The sequence below is a fragment of the Cannabis sativa genome, chromosome 4 (assembly GCF_029168945.1).
Source record: "Cannabis sativa cultivar Pink pepper isolate KNU-18-1 chromosome 4, ASM2916894v1, whole genome shotgun sequence".
Classification (NCBI taxonomy): Eukaryota; Viridiplantae; Streptophyta; class Magnoliopsida; order Rosales; family Cannabaceae; genus Cannabis; species Cannabis sativa.
The window spans coordinates 40,080,099-40,101,620 of NC_083604.1; the positions used below are offsets into that span (position 1 = coordinate 40,080,099).

The 21,522-nt window shown below is 37.0% G+C and overlaps 1 protein-coding gene across 1 annotated transcript; it reads left to right on the forward strand.

The window, feature by feature from the left end:
• Positions 1–3,902: 3,902 nt before the first annotated feature.
• On the forward strand, positions 3,903–4,422 carry LOC115713594 (uncharacterized). The gene is made up of 2 exons (XM_061113700.1): positions 3,903–4,205; positions 4,249–4,422. The coding sequence occupies exons 1-2, from the start codon at positions 3,903–3,905 to the stop codon at positions 4,420–4,422; spliced, it is 477 nt and encodes a 158-aa protein (XP_060969683.1).
• The last annotated feature ends 17,100 nt before the right edge of the window (positions 4,423–21,522 follow it).

A 21,522-nucleotide genomic window follows, 5' to 3' on the forward strand; every position in this document is an offset into this window, starting at 1 on the left:
TGAACTTCTATAAGAGATGGCCCTGAATAATCAGCAGTGGCCAACTGAAAAAAGTCAGACAAAGAAGGTGGCTGGTATGCATGAGGTTGATGCCATAAAAAAATTGACAGCCCAGGTAGAGGCCCTGACAAAACTAATAGCTGTGCAAGCAAAACAGGTTCAGGTTTTCTGTGAGCTATGTGGAGGCCCTCACCCCTATGAGGAATGCCCAGTAGATGTGAATAGTTTGCCAATGGATGAAGCAAAAGCCATTGGGAATTACTCTCAAAACAACAACTTTGGGTTCAATCAAGGAGGGGGTCGAAGGAATAGTGGGTTCTATCAGCAAAGAAATCAGAACCAAACACATAATCAACAACAATCACATCAATAAGGCTCTAGTGGGAGTTCCGGTCTTCAGACAGATTTATTGCTACAGTTCATGACGGAGACTAGATCATCCATTAAAGACTTGCAGACTCAGATGGGACAGTTGGCAACTCAGATAGCAACCCGTCCCCAGGGGAACTTGCCTAGTACAACAGAGGTCAATCCAAAAGAAAATTGCAAGGCAATTAATTACCATGAGAAGTGGGAAGAAGTATGAAGGGCCTGATGGGGGACAACGAGTGGAAGAAGAGATTCAGGATCAACCGGCACCAACATCAACAGAAACGAAGACTACTGAAAGTCTCGCACCAAAACAAGCGTCTCCACCAATCAGTATAGATCTCCATGTGAAGATCCCGTAACATTCCTTTAAAAGGTTGCGCATGAACATTCCTTTTGCTAAAGCCTTGGAACAAATGCCTAGCTATGTGAAGTTTATGAAGGAGATCTTGTCAAAGAAGAGAAAAATGGAAGACTATGAAACAGTGGCATTGACCGAGGGTTGTAGCGCCATATTGCAGAAGAAACTCTCTCCCAAACTCAGAGATCCTAGGAGTTTCACCATTCCTTGTACTATTGGGAAAATATAAGGGATAAATGCCTTGTGTGACTTCGGAGCCAGCATTAACTTAATGCCTCTGTCGGTTTTCAGAAGATTGAAGTTGGGTGAGGCAAAGCCAACTATAGTCTCCTTGCAATTGGCTGATCGATCAGTAGCTCATCCAAGGGGAGTCATTGAGGATGTGTTAGTAAAAGTTGATAAGTTAATCTTCCCAACTGATTTTATTATTCTTGACATGGAAGAAGATAGCAACGTCCCAATTATTCTTGGGAGACCATTCTTGGCAACTGGCCAAGCATTGATTGATGTTCAAAAGGGTGAATTGAAGCTGCGAGTGCAAGAGGAAGAAGTGGTCTTCAATATACTAAAGGCGATGACTTTTCCAAAGGCAAGTGATAACTGTTTCTTTGTTGATCTGATTGATACTATTGTGGAAAAGAAAAAGTTGATAGAAGATCCTTTAGAATTGAGCTTAACCAAAGATGAGTTGACTGAGCTAGAAGGAGTGGAGGAGATGGAGTATGCCAAATGGCTCGACTCTGATGGGCCATTGAATAGGAAGTATTATGAAGAGTTGGGGGTTATGCCAAAGGAGCTTGTGCCATCTATAGAGAAACCGCCAGAGTTAGAACTGAAGGTGCTTCCTAATCATCTACGGTATGAGTTCTTCGGAGAAGACAAGAAGCTTCCAGTGATAGTGTCAGCTTCATTTTCTGATGTGGAGACTAACAAGTTGCTTAGAGTACTCCGGGCACACAATAAAGCCATTGGGTGGACATTGGCTGACATTAAGGGAATCAGTCCCTCTACAATTATACATCGAATTTTAATGGAGGAGGGTGCTAAACCAACTATTGATGCACAATAAAGACTTAATCCACCAATGAAAGAAGTTGTCAGAAAAGAGGTGGTAAAATGGTTAGATGTTGGAGTGGCTTACCCAATTTCAGATAGCAAGTGGGTTAGCCCAGTACAAGTGGTACCAAAGAAAGGAGGGATGACAGTGATAAAGAATGAGAAGAACGAATTAATCCCTACTAGAATGCTAACTGGTTGGAAAATCTGCATTGACTATAGGAAGCTCAACAAGGCAACCAGGAAAGACCATTTTCCCTTGCCCTTTATTGATCAGATGTTAGACCGGTTGGCTGGGGTACCATCCAATAGCCATAGCACCTGAGGATCAAGAAAAGACGACATTTACATGTCCATATGGCACTTTTGCTTTCAAGAGAATGCCCTTTGGACTATGTAATGCTCCAGCAACATTTCAGAGGTGTATGATGGCAATCTTTTCGGATTTGATTGAAACATGTATATAGATCTTTATGGATGATTTCTTGGTTTTCAGTTCTTCATTTGGTCATTGTTTGGAGAATTTGGAGAAAGTGCTAATCAGATGTGAGGGGTCAAACTTGGTTCTAAACTGGGAAAAGTGCCACTTCATGGTAACAGAGGGGATAGTTCTGGGGCATAAGATCTCAAAGGCAGGCATCGAGGTAGATAAAGCCAAGGTGTCAATAATAGAGAATATACCCCCTCCTATTTTTATAAAAGGAGTAAGGAGTTTTCTTGGCCATGCTGGATTCTACCGAAGATTTATTAAGGACTTCTTAAAGATCTCAAAACCGCTATCCAATCTGCTTGTTAACGGGGTTCCTTTTGAGTTTGGGGAAGAATGCTTGAAAGCTTTTAAAGTTCTCAAGGAGAAATTGATATCAGCACCTATAGTCACTTCACCAAATTGGGAGTTGCCATTCGAGTTAATGTGTGATGCAAGTGACTACGCAATCGGAGCGGTCTTGGGACAACGGGTTGACAGGGTATTTCATACCATCTACTATGCTAGTAGAACCGTGAATGATGCTCAACTGAATTATGCCACCATGGAGAAAGAGATGCTTGCAATTGTGTTTGCATGTGATAAGTTTCGGCCCTATCTGATTGGGAATAAGGTGATAGTTTATACAGACCACTCAACAATAAAGTACCTTATGACCAAGAAGGATGCAAAACCAAGGTTGATTCGGTGGGTGCTTCTACTCCAAGAATTTGACATTGAGATAAAGGACAAGAAAAGGACCGAGAATCTAGTTACTGATCATCTTTCAAGACTCAAAATAGAAGAAAGACAGAATGCAAAAGAGGTGCAGATAAATGAAGAGTTTCTCGATGAACAACTCTTTAGTTTGAGGGAGAGCTTGATGGTACCTTGGTTTGCTGATTATGTCAACTTCTTGGCTGCCAATGTAACTCCTCTAGAGATGTCTCGTCAATAACTGAAAAAGTTATTTTCAGAGGTAAAGCATTATTATTGGGAAGAGTCGATTCTCTACAAACACTGCACTGATCAGATAATAAGAAGATGTGTGCCTGAAGAAGAAATGTATTCTATCTTGAACCACTGCCATGCTTTACAATGTAGGGGCATTTCAGTGGCACGAGAACTGCTGTGAAAATTCTTCAAAGTGGATTCTTTTGGCCTACTCTTTTCAAAGATGCTAATGAGTTTGTGAAGGCATGTGATCGTTGTCAGAGAACGGGAAACATTTCTAGAAGAAATGAAATGCCTTTGACAGGTATCTTGGAGGTGGAATTGTTTGATGTTTGGGGGATAGATTTCATGGGTCTCGTTCCTTCTTTTTTCAGCAATTTGTACATTTTGTTGGCTGTGGATTATGTATCGAAATGGGTTGAAGCTACTGCAACTTCAGCCTATGGTAAAACAATTTTGTCTTTCCTTCAAAAGTACATATTCACTCGGTTTGGAACTCCTCGAGCAATCATCAGCGATAAAGGGAGTCATTTTTGCAATAGACAATTTGAAGCACTCCTATCTAGATATGGCGTCCGCCATAGAACTGCTCTACCCTACCATCCATAGAGCAATGACCAAGCTGAAATTTCTAAGTGGGAAATTAAGATGATATTGGAGAAAATAGTGTAGAGATTAAGGAAGGACTGGTCACAAATGTTAGATGATGCACTATGGGCTTATAGAACAACGTTTAAAGCATCTATCGGGATGTCACCGCATAGGTTGGTGTACAGAAAAGCTTGTCATCTGCCGGTGGACTTAGAGCATAAGGCCTATTGGGCTACGAAGACCCTCAACATGGACTTAGAAACTGCGGGAGAGAAAAGGCTGCTGCAATTAAATGAGCTGGAAGAATTTAGAAATGAGGCCTATGAGAATGCGAAGATCTACAAGGAGAGAACAAAGAAGTGGCATGACCGAAGCTTAGTTAGGAAGGAGTTTCAACTCGGGCAGCAAGTTTTACTTTTTAAATTCAAGGTTGAAATTATTTCCTGGTAAGTTGAAGTCAAGATGGTCTGGACCATTCACGGTGGTCAAGGCGTTTCCTTATGGAGCTGTAGAATTGAAAGGTGAAAGTCCAAAATCATTTAAGGTTAATGGACAACGATTGAAGCTCTACTTGGGAGGTCAAATTGACCAAGCCAAGTCTGCCATTATATTGGCGCCTCTTTAAAGAACAACTCAGCGTCCGGCTATATGACGACAAAGACAGCGCTCTTGGGAGGCAACCCAAGTGTTTTTCCTTTATTTTTGAGACTTTTGTTTTTATTTTAGTTTATGTTTTATTTGTTTTAAGCATTTTTTTTTTTGTAAAGTATCAGACGTTATATTTTTTTGGTTGAATTGTGAAAAACGTGAAAAGTAGAAAAAAAATAATTTTTTGGGCCTCTGAACCCAGCGGTCGCGACCCTTTTTTGTGGGCGCGACCCTGGTCGCGACCTGGGGGTTTACAGAAACTTGGGAAAATTTTTGGTTATAGTGGTCGTGACCAGCCATACGCATGGTCGCGATCCTTTTTTATGGTCACGACCACGAGCTTTACAGAGAATCAGCCAAATTTTTTTTCGAAGCTAATCGCGACCAGCCCATGTGGTAGTCACAACTAGCTTACAAAAAAGCCTATAAATCCCCGATTTTCACTTCATTCAACCTACCCTAAACACAATTCTTCATTCCGTCCAAACCCTTCTCCCAGCCGAAAACAATAAAAATCCTCACCCATTCTTCTATTTTCTTCATCCATTTACAAATTCTTCAATTCAAATCATCCCAAACCTCAATTTTTCTCATCAATCATCATTTTTCTTTAAAAATCACACCCAAATTCAAAAACACTATTCATCATCTTCAACCTCAAGCTTTTCAAGGATATTCAACAATGGAGGTGGATTAGTGGCTTCTTCAATTAGTAAGTATCATCCCTTTTCTTATTTAAGAGTTTGATTGAAGGATTTAAGGATTTCTTGGAATTAAGTGGGTATTTGGGAAATTTGTGTGATTGATTGGAGTATTGTTTGAATATTGTGGATTGTGGATTGCTATTGGTATTGTTTGTGTTACTTTGGAGATATTTGAATTTTGGGAAATCAAGAAATTTAAAGGGAAGTGCTGCCCAATTTTTTTTAGAAATTTATGTTGGTGAAAAAATTTTGTGTTGTGTTGATTATGGGTCCTAAAAGAACAAGGGGTAATGAAGAGGGGGCTTCATCATCCAACCCACCACCTTTGGCTTTTGATAGAACCCGATTTGTTAGCGAAGCGGCCCAACAACGCTTCATGCGGCTAAAGAGTAGGCCCTATATTGAAGACCGAGGTATTGAGCTCCCCAACGCTACATTGAGACACCAACCTCAGTTTGAAACAATTAGAGGTCAAATTGAGAGAATGAAATGGGGTAGCTTTGTTGACGCTAGGGCCCGAGCCAATGTCACTATGGCTTGTGAATTTCTAGCAAATTGGCCTGAACGCAGAAACGGAGAGGTCAAGGTGCATGGCAAGAAAGTTCCTGCCACATCTGATGCCATCAATGCCATGTACTGTTTACCTGACTACTCTAGAGAAGATCAACGCCTGCAGATTATTGAGGAAGAAGAGCAATTTGGTATGGTAAATGTTGCCGAGACTGTGGGATTCCCAGGGTTACGGTTCCATGAAAATGATGGGCAGGAAGGGTCTCCCAATATACTGTACCGGTGTGAAATCAACACGGTGGCTAAAACCTGGTTGTACTTTGTGAGTGCTCGGTTGGTACCGAGCAAACATTTTTCTGATGTCCAGATGATAGACTGAAATATGTGTACGCCATTTTGAAGGGGTACAATATTAACATTGGTCAAGTTATCCGGGGTAGCATTGAGCATATTGTTCAGGGAGCCATAGGCGGTGGCCTTGGGTTGGCTGGAGTGATTACTGAGCTTTGCGGGACCTATGACGTGCTCGAATTGCAATATGACAATAAATTGGTACGCAAAGAAAAATGGATGTCAGCATGGTTAACAGGCTCAAGGAACCTCATCCTTATGGACAACCACCCCCTGATGCGCAATAGCAAGGCTGAAGGCGGCAAAGGGAGCCAAGTGTAGAAGAAGAGGAGGAAGAGCCACCACAACTTCTAGGGCCCATTGATCCAGCGATGCAATATACTCATGCACAGCTTAGTTACATAATTCAGCAAAACAACCACATGCAGAACTACATGGTGCAAAAGAGTATCTACGATGAGGGGAAAGTTAATCAACTTATCTCTCTAATCACTAGAATGAACATTGGGATTGAGGATCCTAACTATTTAGTGCCACCTCCTCGTTTTCACCCATATGACCAACCGCTGCCACCAAACCCTTTCTGATAAGGGTCTCAGGTAAGTCTCTCACCTTTGAATTTTATTTACACATTGGGGACAATGTGATCTTTAGTTTGGGGGAGGGACTTAAATTTTTAATTTTTCTGTTTTGATTTTCTGTTTTAGTTTTTTTTAGGAGTTGGCAATAAGCTAAAGATAGTTGTAAGCTGCTGTTGATTGTAAAGTGTCCTGAAATTGTAAAAACTGTGTGCTTAATTCTGTTAACTCTTTGGATTAGTTTGGATGCTTGAGAAACCTATGTATGGATGCAATTTGATATCTGTGAAATAAGTTATAATTTCTTATTCCCGCCCACTTACTTGTCTCAATACCTTGTAAATTTCTACTCATTAACACATCACTTCCTCTTAATAATCTCTGGAATGACTACCGATTCTGCATCCTAATATGAATCTTTCTAGCGTACTTTTTCCTCACTCATACACTTCCCGAGGTGACTCCCCGAAAGATTTCCCATCTTGAGATTACCCCAAGTTAAGTATGCTTAACTCCAAAGTAAGCTCATGGTGGGTTATCAGAAAGTAGATGCTTCTTTATTGTTCCTAATTGTATTTCTTGCTTTCATTCTTTCATTAATAAAATTCAATTGCCATCACTCCCTTCATAAACCTCTTGCAATTTCTCATCAGTTTTTGTTCACTTAAACTTGTGGAATTCCCATCTTATTGTCAACTTAAATCTTTGTTTATTTCTACTTATTTTAACTTGCATCAATTTCTCTTGAGTTGACACAACTTTAAAATTTCCCGATCACTTACAATTAACTACCATTATAAAGTGAATTAATGTAACCTATACGGTAGAGGCAACATTGCTCATACCAGGTACCCATAACTAAACTAAAAATACATATTTCTTGAATTCTCAACTAATAACAATTAATCAAAGATCATTCCGTGATCATGAAATTTCTTTTCTGTGTTTGGTAGAGATCTTGATGATCTTTTCAACATACCCAAAAATATACATACCTCAAGTATATTCCTTGTTACATTGATAACTCATTGGTACAAATTACCATACCAACTTATAGTGAGTCTCCCGTTGATGATGCTAATCCATCAACATCTAAGACCCTCGTATATTTATCCCGTCATTACCACTAAAGTTTTACTCCCTAGTTCATACACTACCATTGCTTCCTTGCAATCATCACTATCTTCATACTTGGTTAACCACTTTAAAACTTAATCTACACTCAATTATATAGCTCGTTGTTTAATAAACAACATATTTTGTGATCCAACATCCACCAATCACTCAATTACATGTCTATTAAATTGCATCTCAATTCATAAGCTTTTTCCCCATTCAGGGTGAGAATGCCTTTCCATAATTGCATAATAAAGTAATCTTTTTCCAGAATGTCAATGGTCTCCTTATATACCATATTGACTATCTAGTCAATTATAAAGTATAATCTCCATCATTACCGTATCACCTTAAGTAATTTAGGTAATCTTCTTTACTTTAGTGATACCACTACTCTTACTGATGTTCTTTTATACGTTACCTCGGTAACGTCCACACTTCATGGGGAAATTTCCTAAATGAAATCACCCCAAATCAAGGACACTCAACCATGGTGTTCCCTCATGGTAAGCTATCAAAACATGATGCTTCTTGCTAACATAGGTAGTCTCACGCCTACATAATCTCAAAATTACTACACAATCGTCGCCTTCAATTCACCTAGTATTCTAGACAATACTCATAAATTGTCCCACCTTTACTAATGCTAGATCACTTCTAAACAAAATATTTTGTTATTTGAATCAATTAGATCGATGCCTCCATTAACTAGTCATGTCCTATATTCCACTAGGGAATATCAACAATTTAACTCATATTGTCATCTTTCTAATCTGTCTATCCTGTTAAATGGATTAGCACTAAATTACATACATGCACAGTCCATTCAGATTTCTTGATATCTCTAACTAAATATACAATGTTTAATATCAATAATAATTATAATATTGCCCATAAATTCTAACTTGAGTCGGCCGAAGGATCGATATCCGGGTCCCCTTGAATCATAACTGGCACTTGGGCAAGATCCGTACACTTTTCTTCTTTAACATTAATCTTTCTTAACTGTGGGCAGGTTCTTTTTAGATGACCCACTACCCCACAATAAAACAAGATGTGGCTCTACATTAGTTCAAATGGCGCCTTTTTGTATTTTAAACACTCAGGATAAGGTCACCATCTCTTATACTCACTTTGACCGCTATCATGGTCACCCTATGTCACTGACGCCCGTACTTACGCCCAGTACGTCGCCAGGAAAAATCGCATCACCTAATCATATATCACTGATTAGGTGAGCCCGTACCTACACTCGGTACTCATCATATATCACTGACGCCCGTACTTACGCCCAGTACGTCTCCAGGAAAATCGCATCACCTAATCAGGTGAGCCCGTACCTACACTCAGTACTCATCATATATCACTGATGCTTGTAGTTACGTCGCCAGGAAAATTGCATCACCTAATCAGGTGAGCCTGTACCTACACTCGGTACTCATCATATATCACTGACGCCCAGTACGTCGCTAAAAAAATTACATCACCTAATCAGATGAGCCCATATATCACATGCATAATATTATCACATTATCAATACTCAACCAATCAGTCTTTTCAATATATAACAATATAAACTATATCTCAATGTTAATCAATTCATAACAATACTAATTATATTACATACAATGTACTATGCAGTACAATATATTTTTCTTACCTTTAATTCAGGCTCATACATTTCGGCCAACCCAAGTGGAGAACTATCCCCAATGATCTCGGCCCCATGTCACAACAACGGTAAACAAATAAGTGTTTATCCCAAAACACTGCTTAATATTCACATAAGAAAATCTAAGGTTTTTTTACCAAACTCCGCGGTATAAATACACTAAAATAAAACTTATATTTTGGCTCTAAAATATACACCATATTGTAGAGCTCATTGCAAGCTTCGAAACGGTATATAGAATGTCCAAAACGGACACCCGAGTCAAAAGTTATGACAAAAATACGATTTCTGATATCTTAGAAATTTCTAAAAAACTATAAAACTCGAAAATCCCAATTTTTCGCACTCACCGAAACACAACCAAAACTTATCCAAATCACTCCAAACTTCACAGGGTGTATATATACTATAAATATTACCATCCTTACGTAACAAAAATAAAAATCGACCCCTTAAATGAAAAATGTCATTAACATTCAGACTAAGCTTGAAAAAGAATTTCTAACTCAAAATCACTTCAAATTCAACAAGAAAATATCGGAACTAGTCCCATGACTACCCGAGAGCAATTCTATATGGTCAGAACCTTTTTTAACTATTCTAATTCACAAAACCCCTATACGAAACCAATTGTTTTGAAACTTAAAATGAAATTAAACCATACCTTAAGCTTTTCCTTTTCAAGGATTTGCTATCTTGCTACTACCGGAGCTTAGATCGCTAAGTTCTGGATTGCAAAATTGAAGAAAATAGATATAGGAGGAGAAAATTTTGTCGAAGGGAAAGAACGAGGGTTTCGTTCGCTCGTTCGTTTGTTCTGTTACACTGATATGTTAATTAATATATATATATAAAAACAAGTTAACTTACGTTAACTTATATATATAAATAATATTATAATAATATATTATTAATAATAATATAATAATATTAATAAAAACTTTATTATTAATAGTTATCTTATTATTTTTTAGCCACTAAAAAATCTCTATTTCTAGGGTATTTGGCCAACTTTGAGTACCCTAAAATACCATATTTCTAAAATCAACTTATCCCAATAATCTCATCAATATTTCTAACTAAAATTGTTGTGACATTTTTTGCCTCCAATCGGGTCTCCAAGATCGCCAAACTTGAAAATATTTTTATTTCACAAATAACTCATATTATATCCACGTATTTCAAATAAATCCTCGTAATTAACAAATTACCTTATATATCCACTTATTGAGTCTCTAGGGTCGTCGAACCTGAAAATATTTTTATTCCACATGTAGCTCATATTACATTCACACGTGCTATATAAATCTCTGGAATTAACAAATTACGATTATTTACTCACTTATAGCAAAATTTAAATTTTATGCTGAAATAAATTAGTAGGACCATAATCCTACTTATTCCATGATTAACTCATAATATAAATATAAACCCTAATTATTTACCATTACACTTATTGGGATATTACATTAAGTTTCTTGAATTCTTATTCTATTTTTCATCTTAAAAACTATTGGTTTGCCAAATAGAATCATAAATTTAGTCTAGTGGTATTCAATCCAATTCCCTGTGGTTCGACCTCACCTGTGTGAGATTACTACTTAATTACGTGCACTTGCGTACTGTTCTATAATTTTCGTAACAATCGTTGATCATTCTCCATACAGGTAGGCCAACATACCTAAACTGGGACTTAAGGTAAGAAAAGTATAATGTACCACATGACATGTCATGTTTTGTAATTGTTGATTGTCTGATTAGGCAATGACAATGTTCTGACAATGTTCTGGGACTGGAAATTCCAATTCTGGGTGAAATCTTTTCTTTTGATTCTTGATCAGGCTTGGTCGGCATACACAATCTACTTTCATTCGTTACCCTGACCAACTCTTATTCTCTTGTTTCCCACCTTTTGTAGATGAACCATGGTAATTTCTGGGGAGGCAAGCATCACATTGATCAGGACTTGCTTCAAATTCTGTACGAAGATCACCCACGCCTTCGTGTTGACCCATCCTCGTCTAGTGACAATCTTTTGAATTCTAGTTTTGAAGATTGGGAAGTGAGCAGCGAACACACACCTTCCCTAGAGCCCGAGGTGGAACACCATTTGTATCCTGACCAAATACATGGCGAAGGATACAACCGTTTCATCTAGGAACTAAAGAAAGGTTGGAGATGTTATAGTCTTGCAAACTGGACATACAAGGTCCATCTGAGCGTGGTCGACACTCTGCCTGAGGGCCGTCCAATCCCAATATCTAAAGGAAACTCTATTGCTGAGTTTGTTGTGACCGTTGCGAAGCACACCTGCAATAAAATTCTATCTAGTCGTAAAATGATGGCACGAACCAAGCATATTGTCAGAAAAGCTTCATCCGCCAACCCTTATATTGCTCGTCTGGCTACCCTAGTCAGGGCAGAATAGGCCTATCCTACGGTCGAGGAAAAGGAGATTACTGGAGATGTTGAAGTTCAAGAAATGGAGGACCAGGGCGAGGTCCATCCTACAACTCCTTCTGAGGCTGAGGGTGAAGAGGAAGAGGGGGTAGCTCGGGTGCTTCCCTTCGGTGGCTTCAAGCAGAATAGGTCCAAAGGGAGGTCGATGGGTTTCTCCATCATCCATCCTAACTTTCAAGAATTGACTAATCTCTTTGAAGATGGTCTCCTGGGGTAGGTCTGATGCTTCCTTCCCTCTCCTGGGAAATTGGTAACAAACCCTGGAGAGTATTACTATGCATGGTCAGGTCCTCATGCCAAATAGGGTACAATGCTGCCTTTGCATCTATATTTCAAGGAGATGGCCAATTACTACAACATTAGTCTGACCCAATTCACACCTAAGGGCATTAAGTACTTATCTGCCTTGTTTGTGTGGTACGCGTCTCAAGGATGGGGTCAGCCATCCACCCATGATACTAACTGTCTGTTTGACATGAAGTCGAGTCCCAAGTAAAACAGGTCTAGGTATCTCTATTTATCTCAGATCAAGGAGAGATGGTTGGTTAGTACCACAAATACCGTGGTGACCAAAATTGGTGGCTATATGGAGGATTATTACTTTGTCAAGGGCATGGACACAAAGCACACCAGTTTTTAGCACATTCCTTCTTATTGCTGACCTCCGTTCACTTTGGGACTCAGAGAGAGGGCTCAAGAAATTCTCCAACTTCCCTCGGATGATTAGAACATTTCTCTCTTGGCCACTAAAGCTAATTTTATCCAGTACAAGCTTTACCCATTGATTAAGGCTCAAATTTATACATTTCATGTCCTTAATTATGCACATATGATTAATACAAATTGAATATTTTATAGTTTTAATGATAAATTTATTTTAGTTGGAGATATTTGATTTGTTTTAATTGTTGGTGTTATTTTTCAGATTTGAAGAAAAAAAAAAGGATAAAAATAGTGTGAAGCATAATATATATGAGGCTCAAATCTTAGAATAGCCCAAATAATATGTGTGAATGGCCCAAAGCATCCACTACATTACTATATGGCATAAGTCACATACATGGCTTGGCTATCAAGTGTTAATTATTCAATCCCAATGTCAATTCACGTGAGCAAAAGAACATTCATTAGTCAAAGGCCTACTTCGCCCAATGCAAGCTTCTCTCTCCAGCTCTTGCGAAGCCACCTCCTCCACTACTGATGCCCACATCTCACACACACAATGCTTCAATTCTTTCAAGGCACGCCACGTGTCTTCCATAATCTCACTTTGCTCAATATTTTAAGCTACATTTCTCCACTACTCACACCACGAAAATACCAGCTTTAAGAAGCAAGTTTCACTATAAATAAGAGCCAAATTCAATGTAAAAGGCATCAGATTTTAGTAGTGTTATTATACCAAAATTTTATCTTTTTCTTTCCTTCTTCTTTATTTTACTTTATTAATTTTGGTGTAAAGACAATGCCTTTTTTAGGCTAATTTCTTTGGCAAGACTCAAGTGTAAGTTCATGCAATTTTTATTCTTTTAATATATTGATTCTCTTTGTTCTTCATTTTCACATTTGTTATATTAAATTTCTCTTCTTCTTAATTGCACTTTAAATTTAATAGTAACTTTTATATAAGTTCAGTCATGCTTTTCTTATGTAAGTTAGGCTATTAATTATTAGAGTGTTTATTATATTATATGATTTTTACTGCATTCTGCCGGTGGTATTTTGTCGATTTAAATTATATAATATGATAGTATTTTTAGAAGTAGTATTAATTTAATTAGAGAACATATTTTTCTAGTGAGCTTAATCATACACATTTTCCAACTATAATTAATGGTGTAGAATTATAGTTGAGGTTAAAGAATCAATTTTATTATGAAAATATAATTGCATGTACAAAGCTTGTGTCTTCCATAATTATTTTCTGATCACTTCTCATTTTAATTACTTGTTTAATTTTTAAAAATCATTTTCTCAAATATTCTCACATCACATTCAAGGTTCTTATTTTCTCGTAAAATTACTAACTGTCCTTTTGAGTGTATTTTTCCTCCCTGTGGATACGACATATAGCCCGTTTACTACCGCGACCGCAGTGTAACTAATTGGGCGACATCACCCATCTAATCATGGACAAGTGGTCAAGCAGGTAGTAGGAGAGCCTATACCAGCCCAGGGTGGAGAGGTTATACCCGAACAGGAAGCTCCGAGCAAGAAAAAGAAGAGGAGGGCTCCCCAAGGTGAAAAAGTACCTATTAAGTGGGCCATTAGGATCAGAGACGGTGCTGATAAGGTTGCTCAATCTTCTATCCAGGTGGGGAGAAAGGGAAAAGCCATCGTGGTCGAGCAAGAACAAGAGGACTCTTTAGATGAGGATTCTGTTGGGTTTTATGCCCTAAATAAAACTCATTTCAATATAATCAGATTTACTTATTAATATAGATCAGAAATAACATTTAATGTTGCATGGTTCACATGATTTATTTCATGACTATATGTACATAATGTATAAATTCATCTGAAACCTTTTTCACATACTTGATCCTGTTTATTGTGCCGTCAACACATTGGAAAGTAAACATGACTATGTGAATAAAGTTTCCTAGATTTATCAGACATAGGGTTTTACTAATATGATAATCTACAACAGAGTTTACTTGCATTTGGAGAAGTGCTATGTTCTTTCCAGAGCATTGGTTAAAGTAAAGCTCAGGTTGGATGCATGGAGTATGCATCGGAAGGGACCGATATTGAACTTTGACTTAGATTTATTAAACTTACCGTAATATCTATTCAAGTCAATATCGCCTAGTTGATCCTAGATCAAATGATCTTAATCCTGTTATGATTAGGCTCAATCTTGAAAGGCTATACGTGTTCTTTGATTTGTTAGTTAAGCCTACTTTTAGGTCAGGGTGATACGTACATTTTGGGAACACGGTAGTGCAATTGAGTGGGAGCGCTAGCATAAACATGGAATCTATAGCTTCTATCTGGCGAATAGTAAGCAAAGGATGATCTCCTTCGAGCTTGACCAAACGAACATAAATGGTGGAGTACTCATTTCACATAAGCTGAAATATCATTTATACGGGGTCAAATGTTTTAAGGAATAAATACATTGTAGGGTGTAACGGTAATTTAATCCCTTTACAGTGTAGATCATTCATATAGAGGATCAGTGATCACATTAGGATTATAACAATGGATAACTAATGATGTGTCTATATGGTGGAACATATAGAGCATTCTATATAACTGAGAGTGCAATTCTAAGTTCTATGCGTGGATTCAACAAAGAATTAATAAGTTAGTGAATTTTAGTAATAAATTCTCGATCTACTTATTGGAAGCTCGGTTATATAGACCCATGGTCCCCGCACTAGTTGAGATAATATTGCTTGTAAGACTCATATAATTGGTTTTGATTAATCAATTATAATTCTCAAATTAGACTATGTCTATTTGTGAAATTTTCACTAAGTAAGGGCGAAATTGTAAAGAAAGAGTTATAGGGGCATATTTGTTAATTATGATACTTTGTATGGTTCAATTAATAAATATGATAAATGACAATATTATTTAATAATTATTTATAGTTATTAAATAGTTAGAATTGGCATTTAAATGGTTGAATTAGAAAATTGGCGTTTTTGAGAAAATCAGATGCAGAAAAGATAAAACTGCAAAATTGCAAAAGTGAGGCCCAAATCCACTTGTATAGGGCCTGCCACTTTTGTAGGTAATTTAAACTGATATTTTCATTATTTTAATGCCAAATAATTCAAACCTAACCCTAGTGGAATGCTATAAATAGATAGTGAAGGCTTCAGGAAAATTACACTTAAATTTTCTACTTTTTCATTCAGAAAAAACTGAGCCTTCTCTCTCCCTATCTTTGGCCGAACCCACTCTCTCTCTCTTCCTCATTGAGATTTCGAAATTCTTAGTGTACGAGTAGTGCCCACACACAGCAAGTGATACCTCAATCATAGTGAGGAATATCGTGAAGAAAGACTTTCAGGAAGAAGGAGTTTCAGCATCAAAGATTCAGAGAAAGAGATCCAGGTTCAGATATTGATAATGCTCTGCTACAGAAAGATATCTGAACGGAAGGAGTCATATTATTCTGCTGTAACCAATGTAAGGTTTCTTAAACTTTATATGTGTTTATTTCATCGTTTTAGAAAGTTCATATTTAGGGTGTTAATCAACATACTTGTAAGTAGATCTAAGATCCTGGTAAAATAAATTCCAACAGATTCCCCTTCCTTGCTTTTTTGGGAGGGTGCCCCTATCCACATATAGTGTACTTTATTTTATTCTTAATCTTGTTTGCACTTATTTGTAAGGGTGTTCATCAAACTGCTCAAACCGCTCGCACCGCAAAAAAATACAGTTTAAAATTCTTTGCGGTGTGAGTTTTTCCTAAACCTTGCGGTGCCGTTAGCGATTTTGAATTATTAATATATGCTTCAAACCACACCACACCACACATTATAAAAATACCAATTTTTATATTTATTTAGGTCCAATATGTGAATGTCCAACCCAAAGCCTACTAATTATTGTTATATTGAAATTTAATTTGTTTTTTCATATTTATTTTCAAGCCTTATGTTATTTTTTACAAGTGTTGCTCAAGCTTTGTTGTATTTGTGCTAGTTTAATTATTGGTGATAGTTCAAACCAAAAATACTACAAAAATTGCAACACATCGCACCATTTTTTGTGGTGAGGTTTCTGCGGTTTTTTAGTTTCGCGGTGCAGGTGCGGTTTGCAAAATTGTTAAAACTGCATGTGCGAGTTGGTTTGAAAAAATGGTCAAAAACTACACCACTTGCACTAAGATCACCCCTACTTATTTGAATCATGCTTGTTTTAACATTCTTGTTTTACTTATGTGCAGTAATGTCTTAGAGGATGTTGTACGCACTTAAGAAGAGGTCGGGGGATGCTCTGACCAGAAGTCTCTAGCAAAGCGCTCAAAGGTGGACGATGTGCCAGCCAAAAGCATAATTCCAAGCACCAAGACTCCTCAGCCAACTTTTTAGAAGAGCTTAGGTGTCACTCCTGCTGATGTTTCTAAGGAGGTGATGTCAGATATAATCCCATCAACCAAGAGGAACTCCAAATCCCAGTCGACGACTGCCCTATCCAAAGGTTCTAAGGGAGGATGTACTGATGAGCCTCGGCTACCCAAACCCTTAGTGACTCCTACCGTGCTGAACTCTGAGACTAAGAAGGGGAAGGGGATGCTTTAGTTTTACCAAGACTGAGTGCTTCCCAAGGTGAATGACCAACTGGCCAGAGGGGAGGACTTGCCTATAGAGTTTTTCATGGGCAGTTTGCTGAAGGAATCCACCCGAGTAAGTAATTTTCCTTTGATTTTATTTTCCATGCTTCCATCCCTAGAGACTTTAATTTTACTTCATTGTGCAGCTCAACCTGAAGATGACATATACGTACTCCCGAGGCAAGTCTACGACCTTAAAAGCTACAACAACCACCACCAACTTGAAAAAGGAGGTGGAGGAAGCTAAGAAAGAGGTCGAGCAGAAGAGTACTCAACTAGGCGAGGTTAATAAATAACTCCTAGCTGCCATTAAGCTTGTTGAGGACTTAAGGAAGGAGATCAATGATATGTCATTCACTGCTCAGCTTGAAGCAGACAATAAGGCTTTGGCTAACGATGTTAATTCTTTGAAGGACGAGAGGGAAGGCCTTTGGACCCTTCTTTCCAATTTGACCAAGGAAAAGAAGGTTTTAGAGGAGACTCTCAAATCTTAGTGGACAGAATTTGGTGCCGAGCGGGAGGTGCTTCCAAAGGAGGTGGAAAGTTTGGAGATGACCGCCCTGGATGTTTTCTATGAATTTTGAAAGGAAAAACTTGAAGCAAACTTTGATTACCTCAATTAAAACAAAGAGGCATATCTTAGTTTTTGTAAAGCCCAAAAAGACAAGGAATAATTCAAGGCAGTCAACACCAATGCTCCGACCAACCAAGGCAATGAGAACCCAGCCGCTAATGACACACCAAAGCCGTACAAAGAGTCGAGGAATCCATCTGTTTGAAGTTTCTCTTTTTCTTATGCTTTTTTTCTCATTTCAGCTTATGGGCCCTTTTTTAATACAATATGGCTGACCAAGCGACTTTTAAACTTGGAAAATATTGCATTTTGTTTCAAGACAACTGGTTGGCCCGGTAGCTTTTAATCTTGGAGATATCATGCTTTGTTATCTTTTAAAATGAATATTTTTTTCTTAAGTTTAAATAATTACACATGTAAACATGTTTAGTTTTTTGAGCTTATTACTTACCCATGCTTTGTACGGGTATAGTTACCCCCAAGTGACCGAGCAGACTTATCACTCTGTGTCACTTGTATTGCAAGAGTTAAATTTTGTCTATCTGGCTACTAGATTTAGGAGACCCTTTGTATGCATTTTTAATGGTAATTACATAACTTGCTATAAAAAAGAAAAAATAGACACAATTAGAATGATAATTGATATCTTTATTCATTTAATTGTCTGGATGTGTTGTTACCGTAGTATCATACAATTATTGAATTATAAAAGCTATTACATAATCTAGTTGATCTTTAGCTAATTAAAACATAAAACAATTGAACAGTATAGTCCGTCCAAGGGACTATACAGTTCACGGTACCTTGTCGTAGTGAGAGAGTTTCTAGGAACTCACCTTCTTATGACTTGAAGACACTAGTGATTAAAATCCATTGTGAGTTTAAACAAGTAATGGATTGTCAAGATAAGAAACTAAGAAGAAAAGCCAATAGAACTATGGTTTGATCCATTCACATGGAATAACCTAAAGTTTTCTATTACAAGGACAAGAAAGGAAATTTTAGTTTATAAGTCTATTCAATGGACTTAACAACACTTCCTGTTCCTAGTATTATAGGTTTGAGTTTAACTAAACTTATGGCATATGGTTTACCTGGTAATTACTTACTCTAATGCAAGCAACTTACTTTAGTAAGATGTTGAAGCATTTTCTTTCTAATGGCAATCTATAGAAGCTTCTCGACTTCTAGGCATAGATTTTATTTATCTAAGGAAAAGTCTCAACTATTCCAGAAAAGATAAAGCCATGAAAGAATTTCTTAAATCAACAGTGAGAGTTCTCAGATATGCTTTAGTATGCCTTAGACCAGACACCTACTGTTGAGTGGGAGTAATGAGTAGGTATCAGATTAATCCAGGAGAGGAACATTGGAAGACAATCAAGTAAATCTTAAGATTAAGAAGAGGAACTATATGTTAGTCTATAAGGGTGTGTTTAAAATTCTTAGACTACACCACATCAGATTTCGAGACTTGCCTTTGTGCTAGAAAGTCTGCTGATAAGATGGTGATTACTCTAGGGGTAGAATAGTGATTTTGGAGAAGTGTAAAAACCTATCTGAAATCTCTAGGTCTACCAGAGAGGGACTGAATGTTAAAGTTGCAGGAAAGGTACTTATTCAGTCTAAGGAAAGTTCTATACAATTGTGGCACTATTCCAACTTGTCTTAACTACTAGTGTTAATTTCCTGATTAACCAAAAGTAGTTGGCAATGGTATAGAATCCAGTATATCAAGAGAGTAGACATATAGAGAGGAATTTCACAATATCAAGGATTTTGTGATTAAGGGAAAGTAATAGTGGAGAAAAGGTTGTTGTTGAATTCAACCTGTCAGATCCTATTACGAGGAGTATACTACTACTACACTTGATTTGTATATCAAGGTGTTGAGATTATTTGAAATGCACATTTTGTTTTATATTAGTGCAAGTGGCAGTTTGTTGGGTTTTATGCCCTAAATAAAACTCATTTCAATATAATCAGATTTACTTATTAATAAAGATCAAAAATAACATTTAATGTTGCATGGTTAACATGATTTATTTCATGATTATTTACATAATGTATGAATTCTATTTAAGTCCAAAACATATCAATTTGTTAATGATTATAGTGTTGTCAACACAGTGGAATATAATCTTAATTATATGTTCGAAAGTTTATTCCCTAATTTGTCAGTTCACTGGATTTAGACTGACATGATAATCAGCGATAGGTATTCTTACACCTTGGATAAGTGTTATGTCTTTTTCAAGACATTGGCAAAGTTTACCAGCATCGGATGTATGGAGTATACATCGGAAGGGACCGATATTGAACTTTAATTAGATATATTAAAATTTACCGTAATATCTATTCAATTCAATATCACCCGTTGATCCTAGATCAAATGATCTTAATCCTAATATGTTTAGGTTCGATCTCAAGAGTATTATACATGTTCTTTGATTTGTTAGTTAAGCCTACTTTTGGGTCAGGGTGATACGTACATTTTGGGAACATGATAGTATAATTGAGTGGGAGCGCTAACATAAATATGGAATCTATAACTTCTATAGGAATTTAGAAGTAAAACGATGATATCCTTCGAGCTTGGCTAAATAGAGATAAATTGTGGAGATCTCATTTCACTTTGCTGAAATATCATTTATACGGAGCTAAGTGTTTTAAGGATAAAATACATTGAAGGTGTAACGGTAACTTAGTGCCTATTCAATGTAGATCATCTATTAGAGGATCATTGATCCAATTAGGATTATAACAATGGATAACTAATGACGTATCTATATCGTGGAACATATAGAGCGTTCTATATACTAAGAGTGCAATTCTAAGTTCTATGCGTGGATTCAACAAAGAATTAATAAGTCAGTGAATTTAAGACATAAATTCTTGATCTGCTTATTGGAAGCTCGGATATATAGACCCATGGTCCCCATACTAGTTGAGACCATACTGCTTGTAAGACTCAGTTAATTGATTTTGATTAATCAATTACAATTCTAAAGTTAGACTATGTCTAGTTTATGAATTTTCACTAAGCAAGGGCGAAATTGTAAAGAAAAGAGATTCTAGGTTTATTTATTAATTAAGAGACTTTATATGTCTAATTAATAAATATATTAAATGACAATATTATTTAATAATTAATTTTTAGTTGTTAAATAATTAGAATTGGCATTTAAATGGTTGAATTTGAAAATTGGCGTTTTTGAGAAAATGAGGTGCAGAAATGATAAAACAGCAAAATTGCATAAGTGAGGCCCATTATCCAAAGCCCATGGCCGGCCACACTTATAAGGTTTTATCATTTATTTTTTCATTATTTTAATGCCAAATAATTCTAACTTAAACCTAGGTGGTTACCTATAAATAGGTAGTGATGGCTTCAGAAAAGGATGATACATATCATTCCTTCAGAGAAAAATTTCTAGCCGCCACCTTCTCTCTTCTTTTCTTCTCTAAATTTCGAAATCCTTGAGTGAATGAGTGAGTGCCCACACACATCAAGTGGTATCTCAATCATAGTGTGTAAGACTGTGGAAAGTCAACCAACAAGAAGGAGAATCAGCATCAAAGGAAGGAGAGAAAGAGATCCAGGTTCAGATCTTGGTGATGCTCTGCTACAGAAAGGAATCAAGGGCTAGAGATCTGAACGGAAGGAGTCATTATATTCCGCTGCACCCAATGTAAGGTTTCCTAAACTTTATATGTGTTTATTTCATTTCTTTAGAATTCATATTAGGATGTTAATGGAACATACTTGTTAGTAAATCTAGATCCTGGTAAAATATATCCAACAGGTTTTTCCCA

What these genes read in the sequence shown, in the direction of transcription:
- LOC115713594 (XM_061113700.1), top strand. Translation starts at nt 3,903, where the DNA reads ATGTTAGATGATGCACTATGGGCTTATAGAACAACGTTTAAAGCATCT. An exon ending in AGTTTCAACTCGGGCAGCAA is followed by an intron (nt 4,206 to 4,248) that starts GTTTTACTTTTT and finishes TTTCCTGGTAAG; the next exon opens with TTGAAGTCAAGATGGTCTGG.